Source organism: Macrobrachium rosenbergii, chromosome 35 (assembly GCF_040412425.1).
Source record: "Macrobrachium rosenbergii isolate ZJJX-2024 chromosome 35, ASM4041242v1, whole genome shotgun sequence".
Classification (NCBI taxonomy): Eukaryota; Metazoa; Arthropoda; class Malacostraca; order Decapoda; family Palaemonidae; genus Macrobrachium; species Macrobrachium rosenbergii.
The window spans coordinates 326,004-338,503 of NC_089775.1; the positions used below are offsets into that span (position 1 = coordinate 326,004).

The window sequence follows — 12,500 nt, forward strand, 5'->3', positions numbered from 1 at the left end:
GCTCTGGGAACTCGTTTCCCAGCGAACAGGTTCGATACAGGTCTGGTTTGCGTGGGATACTAAATTATAGTAAGCTGGACGGGTGTGACGTTCTTAAAATACCTTGATTGGGGCCTAATTGGAATTCTGAACAGGTATTGGGATTCTGAACGGGTACTGGGATTCTGAATAGGTATTAGAATTCTGAACAGGTATTGGGATTCTGGACAGGCATTGGTGTTCTGAATAGGTATAGGAATTCTGAACAGGTACTGCAATTTTGAGCAGATATGGGAATTCTGAACAGGTATGGGGATTTTGAACAGGTATGGGAGTTTTGAACAGATATTGGAATTCTGAACAAGTATTGGAATTCTGAACAGGTATTGGAATTCTGAATAAATATTGGAATTCTGAACAAGTATTGGAATTCTGAACAGGTATTGGAATTCTAAACAAGCATTGGAATTCTGAACTGGTATTGGGATTCTGAACAGGTATTGGAGTTCTGAACAGGTATTGGAATTCTGAACAGGTATTGGAATTGTGAACAGGTATTAGAATTCTGAACAGGTATTGGAATTTACCTGGTAGGTTTAGGAATCTAATTTAGCTTATTTGGGACAGGCACTGTACCATAGTACACCTGGATAGGTACTGTACCTAAGTTTACATGGTACAGGTATTAAAATCTCTCATACCTGCTTTGGACAGGTACGAAATTTATAAAGGATACTAGCTTATCTGTTAAATGTGGAATATCATTTGTATATGGTAAATCTCTCTCTCTCTCTCTCTCTCTCTCTCTCTCTCTCTCTCTCTCTCTCTCTCTCTCTCTCTCTCTCTCTCTCTCTCTCTCTCTCAAATGATGCCAGAACTCATTTCTGACCCCAAATCGAAAACCATTCCAACTCTTCAATACCTTCCCGATGTATTTAAGCGAATCTGCAAATTGAATTCACCAGATTCTGCAACTTGGCTTCCGTGATGCAATTTGCAACGTGACCAGGAATGAAATTAGCATTTATTAATTATTTACCAGTATTTTTTATTTGGTTAATTTGATAACCCTTCTTATATTGAGTTGGTTGATAAATTTATTAATATTTTTATTTTGTCTTAATCTTTGTCATCTCAATTCGTGTTGTGGATCTCTCTCTCTCTCTCTCTCTCTCTCTCTCTCTCTCTCTCTCTCTCTCTCTCTCTCTCTCTCAATTCGTCGTGGCTGTGAGGTGCCAAAATCTAATTGACTTTTGTGATCGATGCCAGGGCGTTTGGGGTGTGTCTGCGCGCGCGCAATTGGGACTGAGAGTAATTTGTATATTATATAATTATATATAATTATATATATACATATAAATTTAAAACAATTTAAAAACAAAGATATTGTGATGAATTTCCAGTCTCAATTCTACGTGATTTTATTTCTTTCAGAATTCTCTCTATGTAATATTAATTGAATTTGTCCTGAACACGAAATTATTTCTCTCTCTCTCTCTCTCTCTCTCTCTCTCTCTCTCTCTCTCTCTCTCTCTCTGATAATTCGGTTAATTAGGGCACAGCTACTGTAGTTGAATTATGTTAATTAGGCTTCAGAAAGTTTCTGCGTATGAGAGAGAGAGAGAGAGAGAGAGAGAGAGAGAGAGAGAGAGAGAGAGAGAGAGAGAGAGAGAGGGGTGGCTTTTTGTAATATCAACCCTCTTAATAATAATAATAATAATAATAATAATAATAATAATAATAATAATAATAATAATAATAATAATAAACAAAGAAATAAGCCAATGGGCTGCCGGCGACGTTTACATAAACTCTTCGGTCTTTAGTCCCACACTTTCAAATTTACTCTCCTCGCGGAAATTAGGTTTGTAATGGACTTGTCTCTTTCCTCTGTGCTCCGCTGAACGGATAGTAGGGTAGATATTATTATTATTATTATTATTATTATTATTATTATTATTATTATTATTATTATTATTATTATTATTATTGTGTTTGTGCATTTGTTTGTTTCACGGCGGTCGTAAGGGTAATGGTGTTGTGTGGTCTGTTTCTTGAGAGAGAGAGAGAGAGAGAGAGAGAGAGAGAGAGAGAGAGAGAGAGAGAGAGAGAGAGAGAGAGTCTTCATCACATTCCCTGTTACCTTCTTTCCTCAGTGACTACATTCTAGAATGAGAGAGAGAGAGAGAGAGAGAGAGGTAATCTTTCTCAATCTTTCTCACTCTCAGTTACCACTTTTCTCACTCACTTTTACATCAGAGAGAGAGAGAGAGAGAGAGAGAGAGAGAGAGAGAGAGAGAGAGAGAGAGAGAGAGAGCCAAAATGCTTAGCTAATTTTCATAATTTTTTTAAGTTTTATTTTTTATAAACTTCCAAACCTCGCATAAGAGTCAGTTCCATTGACTGATAGATTTTGTGCGTTGCACAAAACTGGCGTCGCAGATGCCAGGGTATTCCTTTGCCGGAGAGCGAGGAAAACTATTTTTTTATTACTTTGGATTTCATTGGTGGTCACCCACCCGAGCTTTGACTCCACTCGATGTTGCCGTTCTTGGGACAGGCTTAGGTAATAATAATAATAATAATAATAATAATAATAATAATAATAATAATAATAATAATAATAATGAATTTCAGTATCATTATCATCATCATCATAATGACATTTTCCCTTACGGTCGAGTCCTCTTTAAAACAATTTTTTTATTTTTTTGCAAACGTCATCACAAATTTCGCAGCCTCCGCGGGACATGGAACCTCATTATAAAATACCGCCAGGAAATAAAACCGCTCATAAAATTATTTTATTTTTTCCTTGTTTCTCATTTTAACAGTTATTTTTTTTGTCTGAGTTTTTTATTTTTTTTTACTTTCGTAATTACAGGGCGGTTTTTTAAACTGAGAAAGATTCTCTCTCTCTCTCTCTCTCTCTCTCTCTCTCTCTCTCTCTCTCTCTCTCTCTCTCTTAATGTAAAGTCAATGAGGAAGAATTAGAAATTGAGATTCTTCTCTCTCTCTCTCTCTCTCTCTCTCTCTCTCTCTCTCTCTTTCTAATGTAAAGTCAGTGAGAAAGAAATACAATGTGCCGAAAGTCTCTCTCTCTCTCTCTCTCTCTCTCTCTCTCTCTCTCTCTCTCTCTCTCTCTCTCTCTCAATTCTTCTGCGTCCATTTCGACTTGTTCGTGATTCTAGTTGGGGAAACTCGCCTCAACATTCTGTAGACCTTTCATAATTCTATAATTGTTTTGTCTCATAATTGATACATCCCTTAAAACATTTGAGTATTTATATATATAATCTATGGTCTAAAACACTTGAATATATTTTCCAAAACTGAATATTTGCTTCCTGTAAAAATGTTAGTTTAAAAACAAATGTTTGGTGTTAAATGTCACTTGTTCTTGGTAGAACTAAGAAATCCTGTTTATTTGTCATAAAAATAACTGGTAATATTTTTCGAGGGCCGTTTGCACAATTACAGGCTTCGTAATACCTTAGAAAGACTGTGTATGTCCAAAAATAGACCCCACACATATTGTAAACATGTTATTTGTGATAAAGGACCCCCCTCATACCAAGTAAACATGTTGTCTGTCCAAGAAGAAACCTTTTTACTTAGTAAACATGGTATTTGTCGTAAAAATGAAATACTTAGGCTTAGTAAACATGTTATGTCCTAAAAAGTGAACTGTCAGATTTAGTAAACATGTTGTCTGTCCAAGAAGGAACCTTTCTGCTTAGTAAACATGGTATTTGTCCTAAAAAGGAAAGTGTCAGGCCAAGTAAACATGTCTTTTGTCCAAAAAATTAACTGTTAGACTTAGTAAACATTCTATGTTCTAAAAAGAAACTGTTAGAATTAGTAAACATGTTATATTGTCCAGAAGTAAACCAATAATTAATTAACATTTTTGTCCAGAATGAGCTGTCAGACCAAACAAACATGTTATCTGTCCAGAAGATAAAATCCCCAAATACAACTGACGTGTGATTTGTCCAGAACCAAAGCTCTCAGTGTTTACAAACATGCTGATTGTCCAGAGTAGAACCCACAGCTCTCATAAACCACTGTAGTTTCAAACAATAAAAAGTTCCCTTGCAACTTACAAAAAGGAGAACACCCCCTGTGTGATTAAGTTGCCACTCATCCTGAAGACCTCTCTAACTTGTTGATTGTTTGTTTACCAGTTGTCAAAGAAGGAGCAAGAAAATCCCAAGGTCAGTAGTTATCAATTATCAATTATCATCTCTCTATCTCTTTCTAGTGGTCTGTTTTGTATTTTGGTTCTGGTGCCCCCCACCCCCCACCCACCCACCCACTGTGTTCACAAGTTTCTATGTTTTTCTGAACTAAACTTTGTCACTGGGAATGAAGTTTTAAACTCCACACGAGTGATTGGTTTTGTATTCCTCGTCACCCCTGCATCTGTTTGTTTACTGGTACTTTCTGTAATCTGTACACTTGACTTCTGTAATCTGTAATCCCCTTGACCAGGTCATATAAGGTCCCTCTGTAATCCGTAATCCCCTTGACCAGGTCATATAAGGTCCCTCTGTAATCCGTAACCCCCTTGACCAGGTCATATAAGGTCGTGAGGTCTTTTTCTTATTTTCTGTTGTCAGTTTGACCTCTGTGATCCGAAATCCCCTTGACCAGGTCATATAAGGTCATGAGTTCCCTCTGTAATCTGTAATCCCCTTGTGACCAGGTCATATAAGGTCATGAGGTATTTTTCTTATTTTCTGTTTCAGTTTGACCTCTGTAATCTGTAATCCCCTTGACCAGGTCATATAAGGTCCCTCTGTAATCTGTAATCCCCTTGACCAGGTCATATAAGGTCATGAGGTCCCTCTGTAATCTGTAATCCCATTGACCAGGTCATATAAGGCCATGAGGTATTTTTTATTTTATTTTCTGTTTCAGTTTGACCTCTGTAATCCATAAATCCCCTTGACCAGGTCACATAAGGTCACGAGTTATTTTTCTTATCTGTTTCAGTTTGACCTCTGTGATCTCTAATCCCCTTGACCAGGTCATATAAGGTCATGAGGCATTTTTCTTATTTTCTGTTGTCAGCTTGACCTCTGTGATCCGTAATCCCATTGACCAGGTCATATAAGGTCATGAGGTCCTTTTTTTTATTTTCTGTCGTCAGTTTGACCTCTGTAATCCGTAATCCCCTTGACAAGGTCATGAGGTCACTTCTTATTTTCTTTTGTCAATTTGACCTCTGTTTGTTTTGTGTTTGTGATAAATATTCCTCCCTTACAAGTTTGAAATGACCTGACTTCACCTCAGCCAACTGTACTTTTTGGTGTGTTTGTGTTCAAGCTTAAATTCTGGGAGAATTTTGATATATATTCTCTGTATATTTGATAAGAATATCTTTTAATTTTGGTTTGTTTGTTTTCAATCTCAGACATGGAGAGAATTTTGATATATTTTCTGTTTATTTATTAATTTCCTTCTTGCTCAGCATTGCTATAAAATTGCAACCTCACAGACTAATATCTCTTGAATGCCTTGCTATTTAAATATTCCACCGACAGCTCTGTTGTTGCTTGTACACCTTCTAAATTTAAAATGCACCTCACTTATCTCCACTTTTAGCTGTGATGACCTGTTTGTGTACTTTTTTCCCCACTCGTGTACCCTACGTTGTGTTACATTGTTTGTGAAAGGTAGATTTTGTTATTGGGCAGAATCTGGTGTCTTCAGATTCAATGTTCGTCTTGATGTGACTAATGTTATGAATAACTTTCCAAGGTAGGTGGAGGGATTTGAGTCGTGTTTCTGAATTTTTGGAGTTCAATTGATCTTGTTTTAAGTAAATGAAGGAGAGAGTGTGTTTCTTTGAGCACAGTTTCTGTTTCTGGGATGATTTTTTTAAATCTTCAAGTGCTTTGAGTGTCTCAAACCGATTTTGAAGTATGTGGATTCGTCATGAGTGAATTTTAAAGTAAGTGAAAGCTTGAATCTTAATTCTAAAGTAAAAAGAAGTCTTACTCTGAAGTGAGTATAGCTAAGCTACACTTTTTAGTTTTCTGTAAAAGAAAACTATTGTACCGTACTTTTCTGTCCGCCCCCAGATCTTGAAAACTACTGAGGCTAGAGGGCTGCAAATTGGTACGTTGATCATCCACCCTCCAGTCATCAAACATACCAAATTGCAGCCCTCTAGCCTCAGTAGTTTTTATTTTATTTACGGTTAAAGTTAGCCATGATCGTGCGTCTGGCCGCGGTTAACGTTTCACGGGCCGCGGTTCATTCAGCATTAGACGCTGACATCCTCGGTAGGGAGGTTATTTCGCAGTCCAATAGCCTGAGGAACGAAGGATCTCTGGAACTGACATCCTCATGAGTAGGGAGGCTATTCCACAGTCCAAGAGTGGGATGAGATATTGTTATGAATGGGCTAATAAATTCTTCTGAATGGACTGAGATATTCTTATGAATGGACTGAGATGCTCTCATGAATGAGTAGTGATAGTAACAGGTGGTTACGTTCGTTTCAAATAACCGTAAGATGATCACCAGGTATTGTAAATTGTGTTGCTTTAAGAGAAAGTTCAATGGAGACGAAGTATTTTGAGATGAGAGAGAGAGAGAGAGAGAGAGAGAGAGAGAGAGAGAGAGAGAGAGAGAGAGAGAGAGAGTGATTTGTGAGTGGATGGTAGAGCTATTTTTATTTAAAAGGAGGTTCCTTAGAAAGAAAGGGGTTTATTTTCAGAGAGAGAGAGAGAGTGATTTGTGAGTGGAGGGTAGAGCTATTTTTATTTAAAGGAGGTTCCTTAAGAAAGAAAGGGGTTTCATTTATAGAAAGTAAGTTTAGTTTTTCTTGCTTTCACTAGAGAAAGGACTGAGTGAAAGCTGGGAATGAGATGGATAGAAAGATGATACAATAATATAAATTTTTGGTCATTTTCTTTAATGTTTATTGGTGTTTTCTGATCTCTCAAGAAGTTGTTTTTCAAGCAGAGAGAGAGAGAGAGAGAGAGAGAGAGAGAGAGAGAGAGAGAGAGAGAGAGAGAGAGAGAGATTTTATGGAATATGCCTTACATGTTCGACCATAACTAAATAAATAAAGCCAGTGTATTTACTGAATTATTATGAGAGAGAGAGAGAGAGAGAGAGAGAGAGAGAGAGAGAGAGGGAGAGATAGAAAAATCCCAAAATGACAAGGTCTCTCCATTAAGAGGTCACGTGACCCTTTTGTCATAATGACAGGGAATAGAACGCCTGCATTCAACACGTTTTAAAACTCTCAGGGGAGATTTGTATCTCTCTCTCTCTCTCTCTCTCTCTCTCTCTCTCTCTCTCTCTCTCTCATAATAATTCAGTAAATACACTGGCTAATTATTAATATTTCCTCATAAACTCTTTATATATTTATATGACGTCATATGTCAGCAATACAAACATACATAAACACGTTTGTAAACAGACCAATTCGCCGTTGTTTGTTTTTAATTAGTTCGTCTGCGTGTTTACCTGACCTTTTTTTATACGTGTTTGCATGGTGATCATGATGATGTTTAGATTGCATGTCTAGATATTAAGGGATTGCATTTATTGATATATATACACATATATATTATAATATATATATATATATATATATATATATATATATATATATATATATATATATATATATATATATATAATATATATATATATATATATATATATATAATATGTATATTTTTCTGTCTATATTTCAAGTCCTTTTAAAAACACTTGTTTATAAAAAAATACACTTGTTTTTCTTTCTATAATTTAAGTGTTTTAAAAACATTTATAAAAACAACACTTATTTTCCCTCTCTGTAATTTATGTGTTTTAAAAAACTTGTTTATAAAAACACTTGTTTTTCTGTCTATAGTTTAAGTGTTTCAAAAACACTTGTTTATAATAAAAACACTTTTTTTCTCTCTATAATCTAAGTGTTTTAAAAACACTTGTTTATAATAAAAAACTTGTTTTTATTTCTATAATATAATTGTTTTGAAAGAAATTGTTTATAAAAAATACGCTTTTTTTCTTTCTATGATTTAAGTGTTTTAGAAACACTTGTTTATAAAAAAAAAACATGTTTTTCTGTCTATAATTGAAGTGTGTTTAGAAACACTTGTTTACAATAAAAACCACTTGTTTTTTCTGTAAACATTCTTCTATAATGCAAGTGTTTTAAAAACACTTGTGTATAATAAAAACACTTGTTTTTCTGTCTATAATTAGAGTGTTTTTATGCTTGGGACATCCGCTACCACAAGTGTCTTACTGAGTGAATCTTCCTCCACTTGGGGAAGCCAGTTGCACCTTTAGTGAAACCAGTTTGCCCCTCTGTTGCAGTTTGGGTACAAATGGTGCTTTAACTTGTTGTGTTTGTGTGTGTTTGTGTATTTGAAGTTTGTATGTGTGTGTTTGTTTGTGTGAAGTGTATGGGTGTTTGTTTGTGTGAAGTGATGTGGTTGTTTATGTGAGTTTGTGTATGTTTGTGTGAAGTGTATGTGTGTTTGTTTGTGTGAAAGTGTTTGTGTATGTTTGTGTGAAGTGTATGTGTGTGTAGAGGTATTTTAGAATGTTCTGGAAAGCAATTAAATCTGTACCTGATTATTAGTCGAGTTTGTTGGGACGGGGAGGGGTTGATTTTGGCTTCTGTCTCTTCTCTCTCTCTCTCTCTCTCTCTCTCTCTCTCTCTCTCTCTCTCTCTTTGATGGTGCACCCCGGGATCGATCCGCTGAGGATCCTCTTAACACGATCCCGGGAACGAGGGGCGTGGTCTTTAGGACTCTGTTTGTATTTGTTAATAATTTTTTAATTTTATTTCTTTTAATTTATCTTTGATTTTTTCCTAATATATTTTTTGTTGTTGAAATGAAGTTTGCAAATATGGGAATTTCATTCTTTGCAGTAATAATAATAATAATAATAATAATAATAATAATAATAATAATAATAATAATAATAATAATAATAATAGTATTTAAAAACACGAAGATAAAATAATTTAAAAAATAATTTTATTAACTTGTCTTTTTTTTGTAGATTCCAAATCTCCAATAAAAATTTTATAGACAATTTCTGTTGTAGTTTTGAGAGAGAGAGAGAGAGAGAGAGAGAGAGAGAGAGAGAGAGAGAGAGAGAGAGAGAGAGAGAGAGAGAGAGAAATACGACCAAATATTTTCCCAGTTTAATCACCAAAAAAATATAATTATAATGATAATGTTTTTATAAGCAAAACTATGATGGGAACAAAATTCTTGCATCATATCGATAAAGGTGCAGTCAACAATTTTACAAGGAGAGAGAGAGAGAGAGAGAGAGAGAGAGAGAAGAGGTTGAAGAACCTCAAGCAGAAGAAAGAGAATAATGAGAGGAGGAAATTATTCAGAGACGAGGCTTAAGCGTAGGAGGGAGAGAGAGAGAGAGAGAGAGAGCACTTGGCTTGAGGTGTAGCACTGAAACCTTATGAATATTTGAGAAGGGAATGCACGAGAGAGAGAGAGAGAGAGAGAGAGAGAGAGAGAGAGAGAGAGAGAGAGAGATCCATGAAAACCACAGGGCTAAGGCAAGTCTCTCTCTCTCTCTCTCTCTCTCTCTCTCTCTCTCTCTCTCTCTCTCTCTCTCTCTCTTCCCCAACCAAACACCACTGCAGCCCTTCACCCTTCTCTCTCTCTCTCTCTCTCTCTCTCTCTCTCTCTCTCTCTCTCTCTCTCTCTCCCCTCGGATCAATATTGGATCCCCTTCCACAGGCAAAACGATCCTGTCTCTTTCTCTCTCTCTCTCTCTCTATCTCTCTCTCTTTATTTTCCTTCGGTTTTTCCTTTTCTTTCCTCTCTCTCTCTGTCTCCACAATCATCATCTTCATCATTGTTCTCTTTATATTCATTATATTTACATCATACTTTCATCATTATCCTATTGGGAGGTCCTTCCAAAGTACAGCTATGTTCGTATGTGTGTTTATGTGTCCTTGGGGGGTCATTTTCCCCCTTCCCCCCTTTCCTGGCCAGGTCCTTTGTGGGAGAGGGAAGGGGTCGGTCGCCCCCCTCTCTCTCTCTCTCTCTCTCTCTCTCTCTCTCTCTCTCTCTCCCCACCACCCATCCTTAGCAAAGTGTATCAGTCTGCGTGGATCCTATTTCCTCCAAGTCTGCTGGGAGTATCTCTCTCTCTCTCTCTCTCTCTCTCTCTCTCTCTCTCTCTCTCTCTCTCTCTCTCTCTCGCAGAGGATACTTGAACAGGTGAATTTTGTGATGTTTTATGATTGACGTTCATGAATCCTGAGAGAGAGAGAGAGAGAGAGAGAGAGAGAGAGAGAGAGAGAGAGAGAGAGAGAGAGAGGACATAAACTCTAGTCTTATCAAAGCTTTAAGTTATTAAGGAAGGAAGTCGCTGATAAGTCACATGCACGGAGAGAGAGAGAGAGAGAGAGAGAGAGGAGAGAGAGAGAGAGAGAGAGAGAGAGAATCCTTTAAACCAAATTCCACTGTATAGAATCCGATATAAGGAATCCCCTTGAGTTGGGACACCTTTTCCATGTTGAGAGTTCCTCTCTCTCTCTCTCTCTCTCTCTCTCTCTCTCTCTCTCTCTCTCGTGTGGGAATTCTTGCAGCTGGGAAAGGATATACTAGATTATCCTGCCTGCTTTTGGGAATGGGTGCTATATTTATTTATTTTATTTATTTATTGTCTTGTCTCTCTTCTCTCTCTCTCTCTCTCTCTCTCTCTCTCTCTCTCTCTCTCTCTCTCTCTCTCTCAGGCGAACTCTAGTCTCAAAATTCTAATTTTTCTTTCAATTTCCATAACATGACTTTTGACCTAAACCCGCAATTCGTTCATTAATGTATTCATTATTCATTTGACCTTTGACCTAAATACCCAACAGGGTCATTTAATCGAGCATGAGGTCAATCATTATTCACCAAAATGTTATTCATTATTGATAATTCATTCAGTTTTAAGGCAAATTAATTGAATAATCAAATTACCTTGGGGTCCATTATTGAAAGGGGTATTTTTTTAGTAGGCTTTCTCTAACCTTTCCTTTTTGAAAAGGCAAAACTTTCCTTCCTTCATTTACACTAGCTGCGACCCAACACAGTCGACTGACTACCAGGTACACAACTGATTAGGTCAACAGAGGTACAGAATCTTTTAATTCCATTAATTTTTCATTTTTTTACCAAGATCAAAAACATCTTACAAAATCGACCCTGGTCATTACGTGGATAGGTAACCACGAAAGACCACTGCTTGCCTGGGCAATGGGTTACATGAGACCCCGAAAAACGCCAACAGAATGAGTAATTGGAGAGAGAGAGAGAGAGAGAGAGAGAGAGAGAGAGAGAGAGAGAGAGAGAGAGAGAGAATTACTTAGGTCGTATGTAATGATTTTTGCCCAATTTAGCAAATGGAATATTTTTGCAATAATTTTCATGGTGAATTACAATGAATGATTATGAATGCATACCGTGTGTCCGGCACGGGTGAATAATGAATACATGAATAAATGAATAATTAGGGGGTTGAGATGGGTATTGGGTGAATATTAAAAAAAAATAATAGCTTTCGTTCCATTAAGCTTTAGAACTCTCATTTCGTTTTTCCATGAATCATATAACATTCATTTTTCAAATGGCGTTCGAATCACTTCCTATGGAATTAAACTCTCTCTAACACAAGTCTCCAACTTATCACCTACATATCATAAACATGTTTAACAACAAGTTGGCGACTGTATGTGGAGAAAGAATTTTTGGATTATTGTGCCATTGGCCTTAAATCACACTACAATTAAAACATGTCATAGACAAGTTGGCAAGTTATTGCCTACATGTCACAAACATGTTGACAAGTCAGCACCTGGAAGTGGAGAATGAATCTCTAACAAATGATGGATAATCGTATAAAGCAATGAATAGGAGTCCCATTAAGTCACTGACTTGCATGCAACATGTTTTTGATGTGTAAGACATGTTGCCAGCTTGTTGGTGACATGTTTGCAAGTAGTTGCCGACATACTGGTGAAATTTTTAACTTTATTGAGGTCACACTTTAGCCATTTTTGTTTCTCTCAGTGTAAGGATTCAGTAGTGAATAGGACTGCGGTAAGTCATTGACTTGAATACAACATGTTTGTGATGTGTGTGCAACATGTTGCCCACATGTTTTTGACATGTGGGTGACAAGTTTCCGACATGTTGGTGACATGTTTAACTTTAGTGTGGCCCAACTTCAGCCATTTTTGTTTCTGTAAATGCAAATAATCGTTACTTTTGGAATTAGATTATTGGAATATTGAGCACAGGTCTTTGTTCTGAAAAGTTAATAGTTTGAATTAGGAAGAAATGGTCCGTTTGAATAGTGGGTATAAAGGTTTGAATTAGATTGAACAAATCGTTTTGATTAAGGAAAATAAAGGTTTGATTTATCCAGAACTGTTCCGATTGAGAATGGGACACGTTTCAAACTATAAAGTATTTGAATTCAGGGCAAACTAGAATCGTTTGAAAGCA

At 36.5% G+C, this 12,500-nt stretch overlaps 1 protein-coding gene across 14 annotated transcripts in view; it reads left to right on the plus strand.

Annotated features, from left to right (window-relative positions):
- Window positions 1–12,500, plus strand: part of LOC136856274 (neurofilament heavy polypeptide) — a 264,779-nt gene that overhangs the window by 131,084 nt on the left and 121,195 nt on the right. For 4 of the 14 annotated variants that reach the window (XM_067133974.1, XM_067133975.1, XM_067133968.1 and 1 more), the window contains exon 3: window positions 4,167–4,196. The exons of the other annotated variants lie outside the window; for them this stretch is intronic. In XM_067133974.1, coding sequence (XP_066990075.1) covers window positions 4,167–4,196 — 30 coding nt within the window. The remainder of the gene's footprint in view (window positions 1–4,166; window positions 4,197–12,500) is intronic. 14 annotated transcript variants of the gene reach the window in all.